General features: G+C 39.5%; 1 protein-coding gene across 1 annotated transcript in view; it reads left to right on the top strand.

The window, feature by feature from the left end:
* Window positions 1-25,726, top strand: part of LOC104516784 (mitogen-activated protein kinase kinase kinase 9-like) — a 46,474-nt gene that overhangs the window by 865 nt on the left and 19,883 nt on the right. The window contains 1 exon segment of the mRNA XM_010161223.1: window positions 21,292-21,472. Within this exon segment, the coding sequence (XP_010159525.1) occupies window positions 21,292-21,472 (181 nt within the window).

The raw sequence follows: 25,726 nt of genomic DNA on the forward strand, positions 1-25,726 counted from the left end.
GCTGAATTGGACCTTCTCTCTATCCCTAATAGAGCTGGTGTTGACAGAAACATTAATACAGGTAGATGTCCTGGTGGGTTCCCTTGTACATCCAGGATTTGAGCTGGTTTGTGGTGCTTTACATTAGAGCACGGGGACTGAAATTTGGTGGTTACAATTCTAGAAATCACAGTGAATAGCTACTCTGTAATACTAAGTCTTACTGTCTGCCACTTGGGTATTGTTTCTGTAGTGTCTCTATTTTCCCAAACTTAAAATTGCCTTGAAGTCAAACACGTGCATGGAACACTTTTATGCGTGTGGGATCAAACTGCTGCAGTGGTTTAAAGATGATCATTTCCTGATGCCTGCGTGCAGCTGTTCAACCTTTCTCTCTGCCTGTGTCTAGATGGCAAGAGCAAACGTAGCTGTATATTGGCTGCAGTGGTTTAGATAGGTGTGCGAGTATGAACTCATTTTCACTTATGGCTTGAGTGAGTAAGAAGTGCTGTGAACTGCGTGGCTGGGATGCAGGCACATGTTTGCTTTTGCTTTGAGGGCAGTAACATCTAGCAAAGAGGTCTGACAGATGGGAATTTTAATATCTTAAGTAGGTTAATTACGGCTAGCCTTAACCATTACAGTCTGCAAGGCCTGGAGATCTACAGCAATCTTCGTATGGTCTTTTGGCCTCAAATCTTGTGGCAGTGAATTTACAGAGTTTGTTGTGAAGGAAAAGAAAAGTATTATTAACTCTTGTTAGTGAATTTGAAAATAGGAACTATGAGAGCTTTCAACGAAAAGGTTTCTATAATACTATTATACTATTAAAGTTTCACTTTCTGTTAAGAGTAAGGCAATCTTAACGTATACAAAGATTTCCTAATACCTAAACCCTTCCCTTACAGGTAACAGTATATATATGGGCTGATTGATAAACGCTGTAAAATGAACGATCGATGGACTTGGTTAATGGATGGCTGGCTGCATCTGTGAATAAGAAATAGTTGCCTTTAGCTGCTGGGCCTTTCCTCTTTACCTAAGAAAATATCTACTTGCTTATTTTGCTAACAGTCCATTGAGACTTTATAGCTTAATGCTATGTGACCATTTTTGAGGTTTAGAAGAAAAGTTTTTTCTAAGATAACAACCTGTTAGCTCATGGTATTTCACTCTTTTATTCAGACTAGAGACTGCTGGTTGTGAAAACAAAACGTATTAACCAGAGAACCAAGCCAACCAGAGGGACACGGTGTCACCAACCAAACACAGATATGGATGCTAGAAAACATCCGCGCTGTCAGCAGCAAGAGTAAATGTCTCTTGTCACAGTGAATCAGCAGTACATAATTGTGCTGCACTGTATATTGTCAGTGAGAAGTTGAGGGCTTTGCTACATATATTGCTAGATTTTTCCTCATTTGGGAGGAAGCAATAGCAAAAGAATAAGGAGTGGGAATACCTGTGGAAGGATTCAAAGATATCCTGTGTTTGGAGCGGAGCGGTAGAGAATTTGCATGGTGGTCTTGACCAGAGATGATATATCAGATCTAATACAGAAATGGTGGGTACAGGAAAATTCAACTACAGCTAAGTCAGCAGAAAGCAGTACTACATTTGGAACACTAAATAAAGGTAGAGTTGGTACTGGAGGGAAGGACCTCAGATATTATAGTGAAAATTCTTTGTATTGTAATTCTCTTTTGAAATAAGATGAATTAGTAACCTCAGGTATGGGCTTGAAATATTAAAACAGCTGTTTAGAGGAGTTCTTTCTGTGCCGTGTGGTGGGAGGGAAATTTTAAAATATGTATACTATTTTAAACATTTGAAAACACATGTTCTTTTCTGGGTGTATCTATAAAACAAGTATCATAAATATTAGATTATGACAGTGGTGGAACTTTTGGCGGGAGGAGGGACTGTTGGCCTCTTCTGTTTGAGGTTTTTTGTGTTTGTTGTGGGTTTTTTGGTGGCTTTTTTTTGTTTTGGTGTGTGGGGTTTTTTTCCTTCACAAAAGTATATATTACTTGTACGTGCAGGAAGACTTAACATGGTTATCTGTAGGATAAACAACTTTGGACTACCCAAGTCATGTCTTCCCTAAATACTCTGTCACTGCATTGCTGAAATCCCCTTTCCATTCTATGTAGCAATAATTTTAGAAATCGCTCTGCTCTGTTTCCTATGCAGAGCTTTTTACAAGTTTTCTAAAGATTAGTGGATTAAGTATATTATTGCATTCTGATTATATGTCTCGTGTTTTCTGTGGTTTCCTGAGGTACTTCGTTTTCTCAGTTACTGTGGATAATAAAGAGCAGGTTACCTTGTTATCTTTGTGCCTGTAGAATTACAAACTTGCAGCATTTTCTTCGCACAAGTTACCACCCACCAGCTGATAGGCAGTAATGTGTCTCTGGAAAAGGAACAGCTTCTGCTTGCGAGAACTTGGAAAAGATTCTTGCAGACACATTTCTTTCATGTACTAAACATCTCCAAGTACTGTAGAGCCGTCATGGGAGCATCAGCTGTATTGATCTATGATTGGTACTGCCTACGTCTAGTAATAGATAGCGATTCTCGTACATCTCATCTTGCCTTCAAGCACCAGCTGGGACCTGCACTATCCATCTGAAGCTGCAAGGATAAGTTAATTTGAGAGTTAGGGAACAAGGTGGGGGAATGGGAAAGAACAGAGTTGCCTTATTTAAAATCAAATTTTCTACTAGAATAGAAAAAAATCAGAGAATGCTGGGCTTTCAGATGTCTGCCTATATTTAGACTGCATAAGGACAGTACTTCATGATGAACCTTTTAAGAAGGTCACATTGCATTTTGAACAGTAAAATAAGTCAAGCAGGCCCTTTAATGCAAGTCTGAGAAATTACTCAATTTATATCTGTAAGTATTTGGAGGAAAAAAATCCTTTTTAATCTAAACTATTGCAGCTCTGTGGACTCAAGCAGTAGGTACCAAAACAATGCTCAGAATCGTTCTCAACATTTCTGATTTCATAGAAAAGAACATAAGGTTTTGATTGATTTGGGAGCTAACTTTATCTTGTTTTGGGACTGAACTTCAGGGATTGTTTGAAGATTCAGGACGTGTCTGTTTCTTGAGATTCTCTTCATCGAAAAGCACTTTCCAAACCAATTTTCTGTTTTCCTTCTTTTAACAAGGAAGGTGGACATTTTATCTGTTACATAATTTTTCTTAATTTTTTCGCCTTTTCACTGTCATAGCTTTACGTTTAATGCTAATACATTTAGGGTGTAGGAAAAATGCCCTGTCTAAGTACTGTGTTCGTTTGAGGCAGACATTTATTGTAAACCTTGGAGGTTGTGAGAGTTGCCTGTTTCATTGCTTTGGGAATGCTGTCAGGCAATGGCATCTCTACAGATCATGGATAAAGATCACCCAGATCCTTACAGAACAAATGGCACACCTGTGGTGTATTTTTAAGAGACCCTGAAATTCTTTTGCTGAGTGTCAGTTCAGTTGGCAGTGATCTGGTACGCAAGTGTTCCAGTGGCGTAACCAACTCGCATGTCAGATGTATAACTAACTACACAAAAGAAAAGAAAACCCAGGCGAGGTATTTTGTTCTGCTGTGTGAGGTGATAAATATTTATCTTTTTTTTGGCATTTGATTCAAGAGATTGAATTTATTCCATATGAAAATCTTAATAATCTGACAATCCTCTCTGGCTTCTTTTTCTTTTCATCTGTTGATATTGCTGACCTTTCCCTCTACAGCTGCATGTTGGTTCTCCACTGAGAATATGTTACAGAATTGATGGTAGGCCTCTCCCAGTGTGTAGGCTCCTAAGTAAACTAATGCTGAGCTATACAAAAAAGCAACTAGGAATGCCCACTGAAGTCAATATCACTATGTTTAGCACAGCTCTTGGAGTTACCCTTTCTCTTATGTGATTTGAGTCTCATTTCTGGCCAGAGGAAGGTGCTTGGCATATAATGCTTAGGATCAAAAGGGCCATCCTGTTGGTTTTAGTGAAATACTGTAAATAATGAAGCTGGTCCTGTTTGTTTCTACTTGTCTGTCAAGGTTAGATATGCCAGCATTGCTGTAGGAATAATGCCAGTTAACTAATGCAGCAGAGAACTAGCAAAAGCATATTTGCTCTTTTTTTTGACTGGCTCAGCAAAATGTTTGTTATTTGCACTACACTGAAAGATTTTGCTGAGGGTGTTCATGCCAGTTAGCAAAGTGCTTTATAAAAGTCACCATGTTTGTGTTCCACCAAGTGGCACAAAAGATTAGCAGCAAAGTGACATGGCCAAGGTCAAAGAAAGAAGTAAGGACAGAGCTCAAAATAAGCACTAAGAAATCTGATTCGGTCAAATCAGTAGTTCTTCCCTTCTAGACCTGTGAAGGTGTTCACCTCTCCTACTTTTTGGATCACCAAGGTAAGCTTATGGTATCCTGAGATTCAAAGCAAAGCTCTAGCTTTCTAAAGAATTCCAAACTGCTACAGCTTTGCTTATTAATTTGATGCAGTTGGTAAGCCTTTTTCTGTTCATAAAGATGCTAATAGAGCTGATTTTCACATGGTCGCTGGACAGTTGTTCCTACGACTTTACAATATTCCTTGCCATTTTGTTTATTTTAAAGTACAGGCAGAATTTATAAGCAGGGTTTCCTTGCAGCTAGTTCAAATCCAACCCAAGGACAACAGGACTTAAATGTTATGTATCAGTCTTGATAACATGTGATTGGGTATCTTGTTCCTTGTTGCAGTATTTACATCTCAATCCATTCATAATTGACACTCTTCTGTTTGACTTTTCAGAGAAGGAAAAGTATGTAATGTAAACATCTTCCCATGTCCTGCAGCATCCTAGAGGACACCTCTTTCAGCGTCTGCTTAAAGTGTGTTGGCAGGGCAGCTTGGAAGTCTGCGCTATTAATGCTGCTCCCGGTTCCTCAGTGTAATTTGCTGACTAACTCTCCAGTGTTGTACCTTCTCTCAGAATGGTTTTCCTTTGCCAGTGCAATTAAATGAGTGTGGTGAATGCTTTGTGTACAGTGAAGCTATTTCAGTGCCATCTGAATGCTTTACACTGGGTGAGTAACTGATCTGGACTTCCAGGGCAAGGAACCACCTGGCCAAGAGGAAAGTGATAAAAATGTGATCTTTTTATTTTTTTGAGGGACAACAGCTGGGAGATTAATTTTGTGTGGGTGTTGGCCAGTTCAGGGAGCAAAAATCAGTAGTTTTTTTTTTTTTTTAAAGCTTTAAAAGCGTGTACAGTAGAAACCAGGCCTTTCAAAGAGCCTGAATGTACTGTAAGGGTGATTAACGATGACTTTTCAGGTTTTGCCCTCAAGCAATTACCTGATTCTATGGACATGCTATACGATATTGCTAATGGTGCATAACTCCTAGTTCTGGTTGCTCTTCTTATTTCTCTGTCTCCCCAGAGTATCAGCCTTTCTTTTTATATTGTGGTTAAAAAAATTCCAAATAGCTATAATTTCTTGCATGTGGTAATATGACAGTGAAATTCATGTTAGTATTTCTACAACTTTTTGTTGAACAGAATGAAAAAAAAGTTGTAATTTCACATATTAGTTGTTGCGAGGGATGAAATAACGGACTTCACGCCATGATCAATATGATCGATGTGAGCCAATTTATTGCGAAATTACATGCCCTTTTTATACACTTGTTAAATGCTTAGCACACATGTCATCGATTATGATTGGTTCCTAGCTAATATAATTTGTTTAAAAATGTAGCATCTTTATTAAAAGCAAGCTCTGTTCATTATTAAAGGCGAGCTCTGTCCACGTAGCATCTTGCTAAAGGCAAGCTTTGTTCATGTAGCATCTTTACTGTGAGCAGGCTTTGTGTATGTAGCAACTTTGCTGTAAGCAAGCTTTGTTCATGTAGCAACTTCCAGTTTCTGCTTGGTCAGGTGCAGCGGTTTTGTGAGCTTGGGAGTGTTCACAGTTCTTCATTCCCAAGGCCTTCAGATCTTCTTGCTGTAACATTGTTGCTTCTCTTTTATGCATTGTTGGTTCTCTTCTAGGCACTGTGAGCAGGCTTTGTGTATGTAGCAACTTTGCTGTAAGCAAGCTTTGTTCATGTAGCAACTTCCAGTTTCTGCTTGGTCAGGTGCAGCGGTTTTGTGAGCTTGGGAGTGTTCACAGTTCTTCATTCCCAAGGCCTTCAGATCTTCTTGCTGTAACATTGTTGCTTCTCTTTTATGCATTGTTGGTTCTCTTCTAGGCCCTGTAGTGTCTTGTTTGCTCTAGACCGAAGCCAGAGTTGCTCAGAGATTCTCTACATGACCATAGTCCTGCAGAAAATCCTCAACAATTAGTTCACAGATTCAGAGAGTGATAGGGCTTGAAAGAGACCTCTAGAGATCACCTAGCCCAACCCCCCTGCCAGAGCAGGATCACCCAGAGTAGATCACACAGGAACAAGTCCAGGCGGCTTTTGAAAGTCTCCCGAGAAGGAGACTCCAGCACCTCTCTGGGCAGCCTGTCCCAGTGCTCTGTCACCCTCAGAGTGAGGAAGTGTTTCCTCATGGTCAGGTTGAACCTTCTGTCTTCCAGTTTATGGCCACTGCCCCCAGTCCTGTCACTGGGCACCACTGAGAAGAGCCTGGCCCCATCCTCCTGACACCCACCCTTTAGGTATAGATAAGCATTGCTAAGATTCCCCCCTCAGCCTCTTCTTATCTAAGCTAAACAGACCCAGCTCTCTCAGAAGTTCTAGTTCCGAAGATGTAAATTATACCTGAAGTTATACTAATTTTTAAGATCTTGAGACACTAGGAAATCACAGAAGTAGGGTGACAGCTTACTTTGGGTTGTGTTTTTTTTTTTCTTAGCTTGTTTAAATTAGTGCAACCACTTTCCTCTCTGAGAGGTTTGACAGATGCTTTCATGCTGCAGTTTTATTTTCAGTATGTTTTAGTAGATTTCTGAGAGTTCCAAAATGAAAATACATCTCCTGTAAATGGCTTTAGTTGAATATGAATTCATGTCTTCACTGTTAATTGCAAGTCAAAAATAGAAAGACTTTACGGAATGAGTTTGATGTCCCCAAGAACACTTTGGTATTCCTCTGCTCGCACCAAGTAGCAAAAAAGGCAACTTCACAAATGGAATACCTTATCTTTTTAGACAACAATGGAAAGAGTTCCTCTCACTTTGAAGAAGTGAAATGGTCTATTAATTTAAAAAACCTTTTAATATCCTTTTCATGTCTTTGCCACTGCGTATCTTTTTCTGCAGGGTTCTTTTTGCTCCTAAGAAAGAAAAAAAAAAAAAAAGACCAAGAATTATGACACTAGGCACTTTCTCCATATTATGCATATGAAACCATAGAACTGCTATGAGCAGACCTGAGCACCATCATGCAGGAGAGGTACCTAGGCATCTGTGTGCTGTTCCCATGATTTCCTTGTCTGACCATCTGTGACAGAGCTGGGATAAATTGTTTTTTCTGAAATTTCTATGTAGGAAGTCAAGAGTGAGAACAGCCTTGTTCTGGCATTTCCAGGAAGCTAGATCAACTTTTTCAGCTTCACTGTATGTGGGTTTGTTTTGGTTTTTTTTTTGTGTTGCTACCACGTCAATAAACTTAATTTGAATTCTGAGAGATTTCTGTCAGCAGCTTGACTTTCACTTTCATCAAACAATTCCTTTTAGTATTTAAACATATCTGAAGCAAAGTCACTTTTGAAGCATCAGAAGTTACGCACAGTCTTGGTCTTTGAAGTGATGATTCATCACCTAAGATGATTCCTTAATTTTAAGGAATATCCCATTTTGAAGGTGATGCATATTCCCTTGTGACAAGGAAACCCTTAAGCTGTTGGAAAGAATACAGGTTATAGCACATGATTTTAAGTAGCTGCTTTTTGGGACGTTTACTTTCTGATTATAGGGTAGCTTCAGTTATATTGGTGCAACGTTGATTTCCAAAAGGTTTCCAAAGGTGACTGGCATATATGATAATTGCTTCTTAATTGTCCAGCTGCTAATAGAAAGGTAAATTCAGCCTTCCTCAGACCTGAACTTTTTCCAAATATGAAATAGTAACAGAACCTCATGCACTAAGAAAAACTATCGCAATGTATAAGGATTTCTAATTAGATGTTTGATTTTATCAGTTTTTAAGATCAGGGAGAAGAGGATTGATTTGCATAATAGTATATCTTTGGGTCCCAGCCTGTAGAAGAGTAATTTTAGTGGTAATGGCAGGATGGTGCAGCATCATTTGGGGTTCTCTTCAGAAGAAAATAGCCAGAGGATAGACAGCCCTCCTATGAGCTCCTTGTGTTACTGCTGCAGACAGCCCTTCCACTCTGCTTCGTAAAAGCTTTGTTGTATTACTTGAGCATTTATTATAACACCATTTTTCATCAAAAATAAAAATACCTTCCCAAAACACCAAACTTTTATTTAAGCACATACAGATTCCAAATTATCTCTGAAATCCTGTGTGTGATTTGAATGCTCTACTGAAGTCCTAGATGATTTTTAGAACTACAAGCCAATCTCCTAGTTAGCTGTGCTTCATCGTCAGGCTTCTGAAATTTGCTTTGGCTGTTAAGAAACGTTAAGATTTGCTGTTTGCATTTCAACTGTAAACCTTCATTTAAAATATGAGCATGGCTTCAACCTTGCTGATGTATTGACTTCCTGGTTAGATGTGTAGCAAGTGATAGTGAGTGTGCCAATAGCTCCATTTACTAGTAACAGGTAAATACTTCTGCCACTAAGATTTTGCTTATCGCAATAATTGCTGTGCTTAAAATGGGTATTCCTGGGATACTATAAAGAAGTGCTAGTATGGATAATTGCTGTAAAGATGATGTGTAAGGGCAGTGGGATGTACATGAATCAGGCCGTGTGGTCCACCTGCCACAAGTATTACAGGATTTCCTATTGTTTCGCCTCTTTGAGTATGGGCCTTGAAAAAGACATTAGAGGGAACAGTCTTTAGTTGCTTTTGACTTTGCATTGTTCAAGGATCCTGAAAATAAGAAAAAATATCATATCTCTGATTAATAGAACTTGATATGACTCATTCTGCTTATTGAAGTGTTGTCAGTCTTGCCTTTGGATTTACTGATTTGCTTTTCTTTGTTTGATGTAATCAGTTGTAGGTGTGTGGTTTTGATACGATTATGGTCATCTAGTCACTGGGGCGTATTCCGAATGCTTTATCAAGGTACCGTGTAGTCACTTATGCTTTTTGACCACAGAGTAAACTGGGTCAGAAAACCGACAGAAATCTAACACATTAAAAATTGAACAGCTTTCTGATAGCTTTACTGCATGAGCTGTTACCTTGTATGGACTTTAATGTGTAGCAGTGCAGGACTACCCTCTTCCTCAACATCTGGCAACTTGTTCTGCTCTGCTTAAGGTAAAACTGTGCAGCCTTCAGGAAAATCTGAATTTCACTATTGTCAGCTGTAGCTTGGAGCCTTGATTGTGTATCTTGGAGCCTTTTAACATTTGTTCTGATTAATGGAAATCTCTCTTCCTTTTCTTATTTTTTTTTTTTAATTCTGATTTAAAACAAACGGGGGAAAAAACCCCCCAAACCAAAAACCATATCACCACCCAAAAAACACCATAAGCAAATGACCAAAAAAAACCCCCTCCAGCTTCTGGAGTGGTTTGTGCTGGTCCCTGTGAAGTTTTTATCTTCCTTACCTTTTAGATTGTGGAGTAGCAGCCTGTTCCAGGAGTGAATGGTACTTGCTGTTATTGACTGTTTAGTGGAGATGTCTGAACTGAAGCCAAAGCAAAACAGTTCTGTGCTTCTTTCATCACAAATTTAATGTTTCTGTGGAAATGGCTTCCACTGAACTAGCATTATTATTCCCTTATTCCAGAGGAGGGCCACGAAGATGATCAGAGGGCTGGAGCACCTCTCCTATGATGAAAGGCTGCGAGAACTGGGCTTGTTCAGCCTGGAGAAGAGGAGGCTCCGAGGAGCCCTCAATGCAGCTTTCCAGTATCTGAAGGGGGCCTACAAGGGTACAGGGAGTGGACTTTTTACAATAGCCTGTAGTGATAGGACTAGGGGTAATGGGTATAAATTGAAATCAGGGAGGATTAGATTAGATATCAGGAAGAAATTCTTCACAGAGAGGGTGGTGAGGCACTGGGACAGGTTGCCCAGAGAAGCTGTGGATGCCCCATCCCTGGCCATCTTCAAGGCCAGGCTGGATGAGGCTTTGAGCAACCTGGTCTAGTGGAAGGTGTCCCTGCCCATGGCAGGGGGGTTGGAACTAGATGATCTTTAAAGGTCCCTTCCAATCCTAACCATTCTATGATTCTATGATTATTATTAAATCTCTTTTCAGGCAGTCTCTTGAGTGACAATTAATGGATGTCATTCATGTGATTGTACTCTTCCCTTTCCTTTTCCTGATGTTGCCTAATACAGTTCTTGGTTTGTTGCAGGCTTTCAAACTCCTACCATTTGGCTGAAGTGCTGTGTTGGGTACAGATGTAATTACATTTTTTTCCTTGGAGCATTTAACAGATTATGAAGAGTACAGTAATCCATGCCTGAGCTAGAAAGTTGTTCCAATGTAAGCAGTGTTGTAGGATTTAGTCTGAAACCAGAGCTGAACAACTCCATTTTTTCCAGAAAACTCACCTGAGTGTTCTCCAGGAGCATTCAGTGTTTTGTACCAGATCACTAAAGCGATAAGACTTTTTTCAGCTTGGCTAGGTGAAAGGATCGATTCTAAATATATCATGGCTCTGGAGGCCTTTCCTATCCCCTCCCCCATTATGCATTAGCTCTTTAGAGTTACTGTACTGCGCGGCTTAAAATCCAAGAACTGCTGGGTTGTCACATCCATCACCTCCTCTAGGTTGATAGAGGAGGACAGGCGGCCAGCCTTATGGATTTGCTCAACCCTCACGCATACCCAGTAATTAAAAAGCTTTTGCTTCCAAGGTGTATATATATTTTTTTAAAATGTGTTGTTGCTGGATGGCTAGTAATAAAAAAGAGAAACTATTTGCTTTTTACTAGAGGCGTTATTTGCATTCTTAGTTTTTCATTCTAAGATCTGGATTTTGAGTGAGTCTTAAATTCTGTGCTTTACAGGATCTTATGCAACACAGCCTTCTGCACCACAAACAAATATTAGAATATAGATGCAGTCCTGCTGACATGAATGTCAGGGGACCCAACAGAAGGTAGGTAAAGGCTGCATGCGGAAAGCCCGGACTCAGTCCATGTGCAGATCTGTTAATCACTTTAAGTACTTTGAATGCAGGATCAAGAGCAGATTGCTCATTATCTGGATACTTGTGAAGCAAAGCTGTGCAGGCTGACTAAGGAAGGTAGAGCTAAAATTGCAAATTAGATTTTGGCAAACCACTACAATGTGAGGTCTCATTTTGGAGCGAGTTTTTGAAATCCTTACCCGAAACCTTAGTTCTGTCCTTAAGGCAGCATGCCAGTGTACTGCCAATAGGACTTAGTAATTAAAAAAAGGAATACCTGGAGAGCTCAGTCCCTTGTCCCCTTTGCAATAACACTGCTTTTTTGACTTGTTAGGCAAACTGCAGATTTATTAGCTGGCTTCCAGCTCATTGGGGCCATGACTCCCAGACAATGCAGCAGCAATGAAGCAGTATACTAAGGCCGCCTTTTATCTAACATCCAGTGTTCCCCACCACCACCATCTCAGCTGAAATGTATCTTGAAGTTTTGCTTATTTGTGGGAGGGGAAAATGGAATCGAAACCATAATAGTATGTTCAGTGAAGCCGTCTTCTTCTATGCAAGAGTATTTTTGTTTGATCTATGGATACTTTTTCAAATAAGGACTGTTCAAAAACTATAGGACTGTTGTTAGTATTTGGTATTACTCTAGTACCTTCTAAATAAGAACCCGTAAGATTTCAGAATGCATTGTGTTTCTTCAGAGTACAGTGCAAGTTCTTACTCATTTTTCAGATAAAGCAAGTATAAAAAGTAGTAATTGGCCCATGCAAAAGGTGAAAGATGCTTGTCTCATTTTTCTGAATTAGTCTCCATTTAAAAAAATGTATCCACATTTGTACAAATTTCACAGCCTCCTGGTAGTTGAAAGTGTTTGAACTGGAGACAGATCTAGAAGGCAGTCAAGGGGATTTGGACAAAGCAAAGACTATACATAGATTGTGGGGAGATGAATACGAATAATACTGTAAACTGAAATTGGCTGTCCCAGTTGTGAAATTCCGGGGGTGGGGTGGGGGTGTCAGCAAAGAAATTCAAGTTCATGTGTAGTATTAATATTTTAGTGTTCATGGACCCTCTGGCTAGGAGTAGAAGTTCTCAAAAAGTGCCTTCAGAGCTGTCCCAGCTTGGCTGACTTTATTCTGTGGTCTGAAAAACAAGCTGTTAGAAAACATACAGGGTCGAGTGAGGAGATTCTTTGTTCAGGATAAGGTTTCCTGTAACAGATTGGCTTGGTTTTGGACACGATCTGCCATCAGTGGGTGGGAGAGTCTGGATCCTGTGATATTAGTCAGACTTTTTTCCTCTCTGGCATAACTTCAGCTTCAGTAAGCCTTAGCTGACTTTTGAAACTTGTGTAAAGCAATTTTTTTATAAATCTGGAATTGTTTGGAAATTGAAATATTCTGTTTCCTTCAGTTCTTGCACTTGAGACTTTTGCACTAAGGCTGGCAGGGAAAAGTTTAATGGTAATACCTCCCCATACGAGGCCGGATTGCTCTTAAATCCTCCGGTGGAAAAGACTTGCAGCTTTTAGAAGTGAAACCCTGCTCATGTTTTGCATTTAAGGATCACTTAAGGAGTGAAAAAGCATTGGTTTCTGTAAAGGTTTTACTCTGTTCATTTCTTTCTGTAAAGCTCTTGCACTGGGGATTTGATGGACTCGGTATCTGATACATCTCCTTACAGTACTTGAATTATCTAAATGGAGGATTTGGATGGGCTGATGCTTATCCACTGTCTGACAAAACCTTTGCCATTTTTCATTTTGGGAAGTGAAACCACAGTAGGCTGTTCTGTTTGCAGACTGGAGGGAGAAATAAAATGTGTCCAGTATTCCCACCCACAATGAGTACTCGACTGCAGCAATGTCACTCCAGCTTTGACAGGGTAAGCGGTTCCCCTTTTTGTAGCTCCCTGTTGACCTTACTGCTGTTGAAAAGAGGGATTGTACAGTAACAGATGAGCAAAGGCCCATGGGAAAACAAATTGGTACTAGACTGTTGTATCTATAGGTAGTTGAGTTGCTCTGGAGTGATCAGCAAAAATGCATGGTATTATGAGGAAAGAAAAGGTACCTTAGGTAGACTAGTGTCATTCTGTGTGAGTTTGTGTGCTTTTGCTGTTTTTCAGTCTTTGAGGTCTTAAGTAGTGGTCTTCTTGCTTCTCTTCAATCTAACAAAATAAGAATAGATATGGTGAAGCACTGGGACTAAAGGAGAAATCTCATTGATAATGCAGATGAGAATATGGGAGACGGGGGAACAAACTTTGCGAAGTCTGTGCAGGTAGTTGGATGGCTACTTAATGATTTAAATATTAGGATTAAATTTTTCTACACCAGGTAAAATAACAAAGATAACATATTTGTCTTATTTATAGTCCTTCCTCTTGTCGCTCTCACCCACCCATCACTGTTACTGCCATCTGCCTAGCTCTTGGACTCTGTAACCAGCTGATGTGGCTCTGAGCAGACAGAGTACAGCACAAAATAATGAGTAGGGGCTCTTGGGAATGGATGTGAGTGGGAAGTGCTTGCAGGCTAAATCCTTTTGCTGGAGTTTCTCCTCATGTCTTGATATGACTGCTTTCCTCATTCCTGGAATCTTGGATGACAAAGCATTTGACACAGCACTGGTAATGTTGGTGCAGACTGAAACAGCTCCTGAAGTGCACTGACACAGCTATTCATATGTTTCTACCACTTTTGGATCCTTTCGGATTTTCCAGGCCTTCTCAACTCTACATCATCAAGTTTCTGTGTCTGGTAGCTTGTACTTGGGGTCTCACCTGGGAGTCCCAGACCTAGAGACAGTGGGGGTGGTGGGAGTTCCCTTTAAGCTCAGGCTAACTTAAAGTAGCTTCATAATCTGATTTTCTTGTATTTCTGGCAAACAAGCTTCTGATACTTTCTTCAGATTGTTCTCCCAACCTGTTTCCAAGCACCAGCAGCCTCCGTAGCATGCTAGAAACACTGTTGATGTTAGTGTCTCTATGAAGAATTGATAAAGCTTCAAAATAGAACATTAAAACACATGACTTAATGTTGCTTTATCACGGGGTAGTAGCCCTGTTGTTTCATGATCTGCCCAAGACTGTTGTATTTAAATAAGAGTAGCAGGTATTCTGGCACTAAAATACTGACTGTATTGTCTCAGTTGGGGAAATGTTATATGGAAGTTAAATGTGAAGCCAGCAATCATCCATCAAGTCAGAAATGATATCCCGGTGTACCATAGATGACAAGTCCAGCTTTTTTCCCCTGCAGTAGGGATCCTTGTCTTCTAGCCTGCTCCCTTTCTTCCTCTATGCTTTCAGTTCTCATTGCACTCAGTCCCTCTTTTTTTTTTTTTTGTTGTTAATTTCTCCCTTCACTTAATCATTATGACCATTTCCACCAAGTTTCATGTTCATTAGCTATTAGATTTCTGTTCTTGTGTGCCAGGCTTACTGAATAGCATTATGCACAGGTGAATGACTTGGTCTGAACTCTAAGCTGGACTGTACAAGAAACTGTGTTAAATTTTTTTTGCAATGTATTTCCTATTTGTTAATACACACTCACACACTCTCTGACATAGGAAAGGGAGCATGAAGTTGCTGCTGCAGCTGTTGTCATGAAACATGGAGGCAGTAGTTAACTACCAAGCTACCTATTGTGGTGGTATTGCAAGGTAATCTTGCTTTCCTTGGTATCCTGTCATTATCAATTTTTTCCTCTTAAGTCAGGAAGTTCTTTATTTTCTTGGTGTGCTGTGTGCTAATTAAATTGGGAATACAACAGAAGAGAGGTTGAAGTTGAAGCTTGTATAGCCAGAAAGTTATGGTATGCATGGCTGTTCATACTATTTTGTGCAGTAGACATCAGCCCTTTTCCTCTACCTTCATGTATAAAAATGTGCTATTTTTGCTGTGTGTGAACACACTGTAGTAATTCCTTCCTGAATGTTGTTTTGCTTCAGAAGTGATGAGTCAGCTTTTAGCTCAAACAAAGTGAAGCAGCATTCTGTTCAGCACTACACTATGCTGATAAACCTAATCCTCTCTCTAGGCTGAGAAACCAGAAAAAGGTAATTATATGGCCATATTTTGCTGCCTTGTCACTTAATTTTGACAGCAAGATGAAATGAGGAGCCACTTCCTACCAGTTCTTTGATGTTACTAACAACTGGATCAAGTGTTTATTTTTCATCTACTTGCTCTTTCCCACTACTTTGGCCCGCTGGAGATTAAGAATGCTGTTCTAACTGTCCAAAAGTGTAGGTGGAGATTAAAATAACCCTCACACAAAGCCCAAACAAAAAATCTGACAGTGTTGCTGCTTTCCAGAGGAAGTTTGTGTTAGTGAGTAGAGGTTACAATATGTTGTCTGGTTCTGCTGGAGTAATATGAGCAGAACAGAGGATTAAAACAGTAGCTGTTAATTTAGTTGCAATTTTTTTCCTTAATTTCTCCTGTGAAGACTGACTTTGTGTGAAAGTAGTCTGCCTCTTTATCTTTTCATGCATACTAGAGGTAGTATGGTGCTGGATAAAAAATAGGAGGCATATTACTGAGGTTTTATATAGTGACCATCTTAGAACCTAAGTAAAGCTTTATCATGTTTGTTTTAGTGATCAGATTGAAAGATTCAATGCAGATGGTTTATGTGTCTGTGTGTGGAATAGTGTAGAGTAGGTGGGTTTGAGAAGAAGATAAAAGGAAAGGGATACAAATGTGTGTATTCTGGCAGAAGATGAGAACCAGGCCAATTAGTGCCTCTAGCATAATTGGAAAGAGGGAAAAAATATGTCGTAATAGGAATACGTTGGGTTAAGCAAAATGAAAAAAACAATATCAACAGCGTAGTTATTTGCATTGAAACACTATAATAAAGTTGAGAATATTCCCAAAACAAAGTTTGCTCAGCAGTTTTAAACTTCATACTGCAATGGCTAAGAAGTGGGAGCGATAATGACATAGTAGTCGTGGTTTACCTAGCCCTCTTAGGGCTTTCTTAAAATATATCTACAAGTAGATCAAAGGATGTGCAGATTTATACCATTATCTTTACCTTGTCATGGTGTATTTGTATATCTAATCTCATGTCTTTCTGGTAGATGCATGGTAAACTAAAATACAGCTGTTCAGTATCTGGAAATGAGGGCCTCCTTGCCCTAAGCCTTTGTGTGTTTGACAAAGATGTTCACCATTGACTTTTCAATTGATTCAGTGATCCTTAAGGTGAGTGGTGCAAGATGCAATGAATTATGACCTCCAGCTGCCTTTGTGGGCCAAGGGACAGTTTTATTTAAGATCCATTTAGCAGTAGTACCAGTTTGACTTACATTGACTGTCCTACTAATAGGACAATATATTTGAGAACTTAATTTAGAAAAAAGTTCAAAGCACTAAGATAATCTTGCGACTCTAAATTGGTTTTCACCAGATGGCTCTCTAACATCTGGTGTGTTGGGGGACTTCTCTAATTGAAATTGCTTGCTTATACCAGATCAGAGATTAATGTGGTTTGAGTTTGGGCACTCAACACAGATGTGCCTCTAGTCAAGAGAGGCTCCTGTAGAGAGTAATTTTGAGCATGTATATAGGCTTATGCTTGGAATCCCCTTCTAGAGAAGCTTTGTTTTTTCTGACTGTGTTGGGAGCCCAGGAAGACTGCATTCTGAGATGCTGTGAGCTTTTCATCCAAGCCAGCTTTCCCTGATATGATTCATGAGGATGGAGAAAGGGAAGGCGTTTGCCTTTTGAACATGTGAGGCTGTGGTAGGTGTGCATCGACTTCATGCATGCAAGACAGAATTTCATCTCTCTAAAAATGTTTATCACTTGCCTCCAGGGCAGCCCTTCTGTAGTTTTATCTTATCGTTTGTGGCAGTTGAAACTTGGCTAACATTTAATATGTTAATTTTGACTCCAGTCTGTATTCCTTCAGAATTCATTTCATCCTTTGTTTTCCCTCCTTAGAGCTTCCCAGTGAGTTTGGGTACTAGTACAGGATGTCCACAGTAACAAAATTTTTTGAAGCTGCAGGTTACAGTGTTTTCACTGCAGTGATTTCTCCTTCTGAAAGGACATAGAATAGTCCTAGATATATGTAGTCCCAATCCTAATTATGCTAGTGAAAATTCAGTGTTCTAACATGAAGCTGCACCCTTGGAACAGTCCTTAAAGATCTCAGACCAACAGCAGCCTTAAATTTGTCCTTCTATTAAATAACCTCAAACTGTTTAGCACCCTGCAGAGCAGGCATCTCCATAATGACTTGTGATGACAAGACAGAACTGAAGATTCAGTAGCACCAACTTGATTAAGATTTCTAAGGTAAGTTGCTTTTGTATTGCTCTGAATACTAAAGCAGATGGTTTTGTCTTTCTAGTAAAGCATAATAATGAGAAATGGGGTGGAGCAGGAGGAAGAGCTGACTCAGTGTCAGATACCATTGTGTCAGTCATACTTCAGCGGGTCTCTTTCTGTGAGGTCTATTTTCAGTACAAATCTTTGTTTAAACAACAAAAGCATCTGAGTTGGCCCTGGGTCTAGAAAAAACCCAAATCCTCATTCTTCTTGATGGCACTGATACACAACTGTGACTCATGAAACTGAGAATCATCCCCTTCGGGATCTGTGTACTTCTAAAGACTGACACTGGATTCTGTCAAAAGCCTGCTAGCTGTTCATACTAATACAGAATGAAACTTAAACTGGAGAAGGTAAACTGGCTTCCCCTGACGTCAAGAATTTGATTTCCATCATTTCCAACTCTGCTAGAAAAGCTGCTAGCTTAAATCACAAACAAGGATAAGAGGATCTTGGGTACATTATTGGTTCTTTCCCACTCCTTACTAAGAAACCATCTTTAAATGATAAGAGCATTGGCTGAGTTAACTTCCCATCACTCTTTGTGCAGATCAAGACTGGAATGAGAAACTCCAGTTGTATCAGGAAAGTATCTAATGATGCTTCTGTTTCAGCATGTGGTGTTGACTACTAACTGAAGAGTATTAGACCGGGTGAAAGGTCTGGTTAATGGCCAGTATTCAATGATCTGCAGAATGTACTAAAGATGCTCTTTGTAAACTTCATTAGTCTGCTTTGGCTCTGGCCTCTATTGCTTCAATAGTCATAACAACTAAATCAAACTGTATCATAAAAAACTGGGTATGTTCACTGATACTACAGATCTTGATTTCTAGGTTCACTCATGGCAACAAAGGCAAATTAAAGGACACAACTAAGAAAGGCAGTTTAGTAGCTTACAGGCCTGGGTGCTGCAGTTAGTACTGTGAGCATGATGGTAACTTTCCATGAAGTATCGAAGTCCCAAGCATAGGGTATCCTAAATGTTCAGAGATTAGGCTATCAACTTCCACTTGTAGCTCTGAACTACTTAGACATGACTGAAAATGCTGTGAAGTTAGTGATGAAAGCAAGCCATGCAGTGCTGCCTTTTCTCTTTGTCACTGCAGCTTATTTTGTCCTGAGCAGAAGCTAAAGCATCACATAGATGGAAACTTATGTTAAAAACTACTGAAAATATAATGATGACAAGTCTTCTCATGTCTAGCAATACACTGTTGTTCCTAACTTGCTGGAATGTTGGATTATGACTAAGGACTGCACCAGACTGAGTCTGATCAAATGGTCTTTGAATTCTGCCTCATACTATCCTGCTAGTTAGTGTGTCTTGTCATCAAACCAGTAAGTATTGGCTTGTTGCGTTTGGTTACTTAACCCACCCCTTTGTTTATATGGTACCTACTTCTTTCTCTGTACTTCAGGAAGCTTTCTCACAAGTGTCTGATATGAAAAAAAACTTGATGCTTCTTGTAAGGCACCAAAGATCATCTCAAAGAATATGGAGGAACCTCAATAGACATCCTAATTTCAAAGAAAAAACCACTGGTCTTCATCATAACTTAGATAAGAGGAGGCCCAGCATTTGATTTCTACCTTTGTATCTCTCTAAGCTCAGACCTAACATATCTTGATTGAATGTTGTCCTTCAGCATTTGCAGTCTGCCAGGATCTCAAGAAATTAAGCAGTGAGATTGAATCATTACCAGTAATGATTCTTGAGGGTCTTTGTGGTAAATAAAGTTCTTAATAAATTCTTAGTAATTGAAATGACACATCTAAATCATATGTACCTGTATCTGAGTGACTGCCTGATCCCGGGAAGGCCTTGCTGGGAGATACCAAGGCCTGTTTAGATCATGTTGCTCTCCTGTCTCAGCCGGGGCACCTTAAGGTATGGAAGAGCCGTCTTGCTGGACATAATGCATCTGAGCTGTGGTTAACCCACCACGCTTGACTTCGCGCTTGCAGGATGTGAAGACCATAGTATTGGTGATTCGCTATATTAAGTTGGTTTGCTGTAGCAGTCAGATCCTTGAAGCTGTCTGAATGTGCTTGTAATACCCAGTTTGCTTCACCAGTCCCTTTTGCACACTGCCAGTTGGCTCCTACCTGTGCTACAGAGGAAAAAGGTGGTTTTGAGTTGTTAGGAGCAGTATCCCTTCATCTACAACTTGGCTGGCTCTGTGCATGCACGCAGGAAGAGATTTCTTGCATGGGCCCTGCTGGAACAGGGAAACGGTGATCCAACACTAACAAACTGACATACTGCATGTTCCTGCTGGTTCAATGGTCGTTCTTCCCTGATTGCCTGAAAACTAGGACCGGTGTCTTTGCTGCCAAACAATTTCTCCTTTTAAGGCTGGGATTGTGAAAGATTTTTAATTTGTTTTTTCTAACTTCTGTGTGAGATAGAGGTTAAAAAAAAGGTCTTTTAAATCAACAGACCAGAATGAGTAGATTTTGCTACCTTGGTAGATTAGCTGCCTTTTTGGTGTAGGTGCTCTATATTTGTGGCTAAATCACTTTTGTTAGGCTGATCATCTGGGCACTGTTAGCTCTGTCCTGAGTGATCAGATCTATTCAAAGATGGAAAGGTATGCAATTCACACAGACATACATAGAGGTGAAAAAAAAATCCTGTTTTCTAAGAACCTGTATCTGTAAAACAGAGTAGCTGCATAATGATGGTGTATTGCTCTGAAGTCATTGCACTAAGGTAATACAAATATTTTTTCTTTGTGGCCCTTTACAAAGTAGCTGAAAACCATTTCACAGGCTTATGGCTACATTAGTTGTGGAAGCTTAGTGGCCTATTATCTTCTGTTGCTTGATGTTACATGCCAGTGCAACTTGTGTGGTCAATTTACAGAAGATAAAGAGATGTTGCTAAAGCAGAGTGGAGACTTCTGGGCCTCAGGTTTACATTTCAGAGTGGTGTGACAGTACAGTTTCTGGGTGAAAAGGAATATGTGCCTTATACCAAACCATTCTTGAGTTCTGCCTCAAGGTTTTTTTAAAGTTCTTGGGTATAAACTTTGCTGCTGAAACATGGTAGAAACTTTGACAGATTAACTAAAAAAATAGTTTCATAATGGTGGGAAAGGGAAACGATAACATGGTGGTGTCTATCAAGTCTTGAACTGGGCATGCTATTACTGATCATCAATCTTTTTCCTTTTTTTCTTTTTAATTGTGACTATTAAAAAATAGTATGTATATGGACCTTCCACTCCTAGCACATTTACATAAAGGGTATATGCAGCCTGTGTGTGTATCTGGATTTAAAAAAAAAAAGTCCTCTAAGCAGTTAAAGAAAAAGATGCTATTACTGGCTTGCTGAGAGAGGATTAATTAGGAAATGTCTTCACTTATCTGGATTTCTAGAAGTTACAGTGGTTCACTTCCTCTTAGCAGAGAATTATTATACCGAATGACACTGGGCAATGTATTAAATAATTATGTTGTTTTTCTATTTGTTCTCTGGGGTTTAGTATCTTGGTTAAATTTGAAGTTATTCGCTAGACAGCTGTTCACTTGTCAGATGAAGAGCTCAGCTTGAAATAACTTGTAATGGAGTGTGGTATGTTTGACTAAGTAAAAGTCAAGGATAGTCTTGAAATTCGGGAGATCTCCAGAAAGATCTCTTTTGCATAAATACTAGCTTTACTCTGCATACATTTTATCCCCCCTCCTCTCCCCTCCCTTTTCTCCAGTACTGATACTCGAAAAGGTGGAAAATGGAGATCTGAGCAACAAGATACTGAAGATCACGGATTTCGGCTTGGCCAGGGAATGGCATAAAACTACCAAAATGAGCGCAGCTGGGACATATGCCTGGATGGCTCCGGAGGTCATCCGCTCCTCCATGTTCTCCAAAGGCAGCGATGTGTGGAGGTATTGATTTGGCATTAAATGATTGGATACTAAAGAGTAACTAGACTTGCCAGGAAACCTCTTTTGTGTTTAAGAATGAGTAATGGTGAACCAAATATTAAAATTCAGGTCTTAAGAAAATTTCACCCACCAGCTTTCTATCTATCAGACTCTGACTGCTTTGTATTAAATGTAAACATTTTTTAACTGTAGAAGGTGGGGGACCAGCTCTTGCCTGCATGCCTCTAAACTTTTGTTCTTCTGTAAATTTATATTCAGATTATCCCTGGATTCATAATACCAATTCTCTCTGCTTCATCTAAAACAAACCTTTTGTACTTATTTGGCTGTTGGCTGACATAATCAAAGGCCACTAAACAATCCGTGAAGTACTTAAAATGACTACATGTTTAACTGTTACCAACAATATCATTTTATGTTTTGGTAGTTAGTGGTCACTGATGTGTACGTATACAGACACACTGCAACTAATTGAATTCCCTCTGCAGCTTCTGCCTGAATACAATGTTTTTCACTTCCATAATAATCTTATGAATTATTTCCACCCTTCTAGTCTTTCACATAAAATAGTAAAACTGTTCTTTAGGTCCATCTGAGTATGTAATCCATAAGTAATAATTTGCATGTGTATATTGTCTTTTCCATTCCATGGAATTCTAAGAGCAGGAGCTACTTTGGTGGGAAGGAGTGCAGGGTTGGCCCATAGACTTCCAGAAACTGAGATAGAATACGACCACTAAGTAAATTGGTAAATCCAGAATTCAGTGAATAGATCTAGGACAGTGACTTTTCTGGGTGCTGTATGACACAGAATCAGTAATGAACATCTGAAACAAAATAAGTAGACAGGATTTTGTTTTTCCTGTAGGGAGAGGGATACTGAAATGTCAGGGTGACTTGGTCTTTAGAGCAGTAAGGTTCTGTTGCTGACCAGTAATTCTCCCACACAGAGTGTGTGCGCTGTGAAATCTGTCAGGATAAAGAAATATCCCAACTGGCAGGACTGTCTGGCTGTTATGGCAGAGATTTGATGTGGGGATTTTAATTTTCCTTATCCAGTTTTACTGAATAGATAATGGTTTCCCTTGTGATAAGTCTATGAACTCGTATTTTTGCACACTAATGGTGTGGATAAAATTCTTAGTCTGTAATTAAATGTGGCAGTCTCTGTAGTTAATCTGAGATGAACTGAGCAAAATCCAGGCTTTTATTCTGTGTGAAGTCTAACAGAAACGTCAAGGCTGTGCACCTTTTCCGTGCACATGTTGGCAGTACTGGTTTGTACACAGCTTGTCAAGCTCAAACCTCAACTTGCTCTTCTCTGAAACAGTGCAATGGATGGCCTTTAAGAGTAACCTGGGGGAGAGGGGGAAAGGAAGGGAGAAACAATTTTCTGGTAGTTATAACTCCAGTAATCCAGGTACATTGTGAAGACATCAGTAAATGTTCTGTACCAGTATGATGTTATTTTAAAAAAAGGTAATAGGTAAGTTGGTGATTTTCATGAAGGTAGACCAACTGCCTCTCTGTACATCTGCAAAAATACCAGTTTGGTCATTGACTTAAGGACTGCAAATCACTTCAGGACTTAAGGATTGCAAATAATTTTAATTATTTGTTAGTTTTTCAGAATATTATATTTCTATTTTTAAGGTTCCTTCATCACTTTTTATAGTTACCAGTTTCCCCTTGAAAACAGGGTGAGTTTCTCAGTCCTCTTCCTTAAACAGGAGGTTATCACCATTAAGAGAGCTGTTACATGGTCTCTGAAAAAACCTTCTCTCTCTCTGGAGGCCAAAACCCTGAGTCCTAGTTAAATAAGCTGAAAAGAATATGGTGTTTGAGGCAAATATGCAGAGGACAAGTACTTGCCAGTGCTGTCACTTCTAATGTGTCAGTGATGGTTAAGCACTGGGTTTTACAGAAGCAATCATGGACATGTGTAATAAATCCTGTCCCCACCCAAGGATGCAACTTGAAATTCTTAACAGGATGAACTTTTTTATCCTATTAGACTTGCCCCTGCTCTTGTCCACTTCAACCTCTTGGTTAATCACTGGAATAGAGGGAATTTTTTGTCTGATAACCTTCCAGGTAGTCTGTGCAGCATCAACAAAACTGGCTGTCTCTGTCCCTACCATTCACAAACCCTTTTATTTCAACACCTTCTCTGTGAAGCTTATTAGAATAATACTGCCAGCTGAATTGTTGCTCACCCTTTTGACAAGAATCTTCTGCTTGTGTTCCTGCTGCACAAACAGGTGAAGAAGTTGGAGAAGATGCTTGCCGGGACTGAAATTTCCGGAGTCAGTCTTATCTCATCATAAATAATTGCTTCATGCGATTCCTTTCAAAACATGTCTCAAGCTCCTTTTAAAAAATTCAGTCTGGATTTTTGGTACCACTCTAAAGAAGAGTTGGCAAAGAACTTAGAAGGCTGAGGAATGCTCCCACACGCTTGGTGTCTTGTCACCAGGGTCTGGGCCGCTCTCAATCTTGTTGATAATTACAGCACTTAGCACACCTTGCTGGTGAAAATTTGTTGCTATGAATTTTATTGTGCTGTACCCACAAGCTTTGGATATACAGCAGAAACCTTGTGCTTATGTTGCACAGAGAACAAAGAAGCTGGCAGTTTTATTTAAATGTCAGTTCCTGTAAATCTATTTATGTGTTTGAGAGGAGAGCTATGTATTTGCTTTGGATTTACAGGGATGAAATTGAAGCACAGATTTGCAGCTTATCCAGTACTGTGCAGCAAGCTGATGTTAGTAGGCTTATAATTCAAATTTCCCTGTCATTTTAACTGCTTAAATGTATTTCTTTGCTGCACACTTCATTTTTGACTTGTGCTGCATAAAAGACAGTCATGTTGCCAATATGATTGGTAAGCAGAAGATAAAGCCAACATGCAACCTTCATCTGAGTTCCCTGTGTTCCTCAATTTAGATGCTTTTAGAATGTATCTACTCTGAGACCACTGAAATAATTAGGAATTTAATTTTCATTTAGGAATGGAATACCCGAACTACATAAAACCGTCTAATTAACAGATCAAGATGTTTCAGACATTGTGGTGGGTGTAGGAACGTCAGTCACTAGACTATTTCATTTGAATCAAGTGTTGGCAAGCACTTCCATCCACAACTGACTGCTTGCAGGCTTCTGTAGTCTTCTCTGTGAAATGAAGCACTGGCAAGACTTCAGTACCTGGGAGTAAGTGTTGACTAGCAATACTGGTAGAAGCTCATGTGGGAGAAGTGTACCCAGCTGACTGTTGTGAAATAAGCAGGAAACATCTCTGGAACTGCCAGTCCAATAACATGCAAAATGCTAACTGTTAATTTCCATTAAAATGTAATGAATTTTTTTTTCTTAACTGAAGTAATATTCTAGTTTGTTGCTGGGATGTCTTTGTTGGGCTGATAGTTCCTTTCTCATGGAAAGTGCTGAACCTAGGGAGATGGATAACAAGAACCTGTGGTACAAATGCCATTGAACAATAACAGTGAGAAGAAATTACTTTTTTTTTTTTCCCCCTAAGTTCACAGACTTAGAAGGGAGGTGGCAAAATCACATGTGAAATCCTACAGACCTCCAGCCTGCCTCTCCCTGAAAATCCAGTGTGTAGGATTGAACCTGATGTTAAATGGCTTAAGGGATTACTGGATCACTAGGAGATGGTTAATTATTTATACAAGTGTCAGTTGACTTGGACTCATGGTCTGTATCACATGGTTCATTTTGTAATTAAGTCCAAAAATTACTACTGGGTGCTGGAAAAATAAAAGAGCTTGATCTGTTTTTTTTTTTTTCTCCTTGCTGAGCATGAAGAGAGGCCCTTGATTCTTTCTTACTATGTGTTCTTTGTATAAATCTCTTGTGTCTCTGCCTTTTTCCTTTGTAATTCCCAGTCCCCTGCTTGAGAGTTAATGGACAAAACTGTTTATCACCTGTCTTGCTGTTTAATCACTTGAGGTGATTGTTGTTCAAATGTCACAAAGCGGTTCTGTGGAAGCAGTATTCTCAGCAATGTATGTGAGGAAGAGGTAGCATTCGGTTTTGTCAGAAACAAAACAATGTACACTTTCCTACAGTATATACTTGTAGTGTCATGTTTAGAGAAACACCAATCTGTCCATTCCTTTGTCTTTTAAAAATTACCCTGAGGAAGAAATGCTTTGACCAGATCAATAGTGGTTTCCTAACCATTCCATTAAGAGAAATATCTATGACATTCTTTATCTAGCACTA

This window comes from Eurypyga helias, unplaced genomic scaffold (assembly GCF_000690775.1).
Source record: "Eurypyga helias isolate BGI_N326 unplaced genomic scaffold, ASM69077v1 scaffold17391, whole genome shotgun sequence".
NCBI lineage: Eukaryota > Metazoa > Chordata > Aves > Eurypygiformes > Eurypygidae > Eurypyga > Eurypyga helias.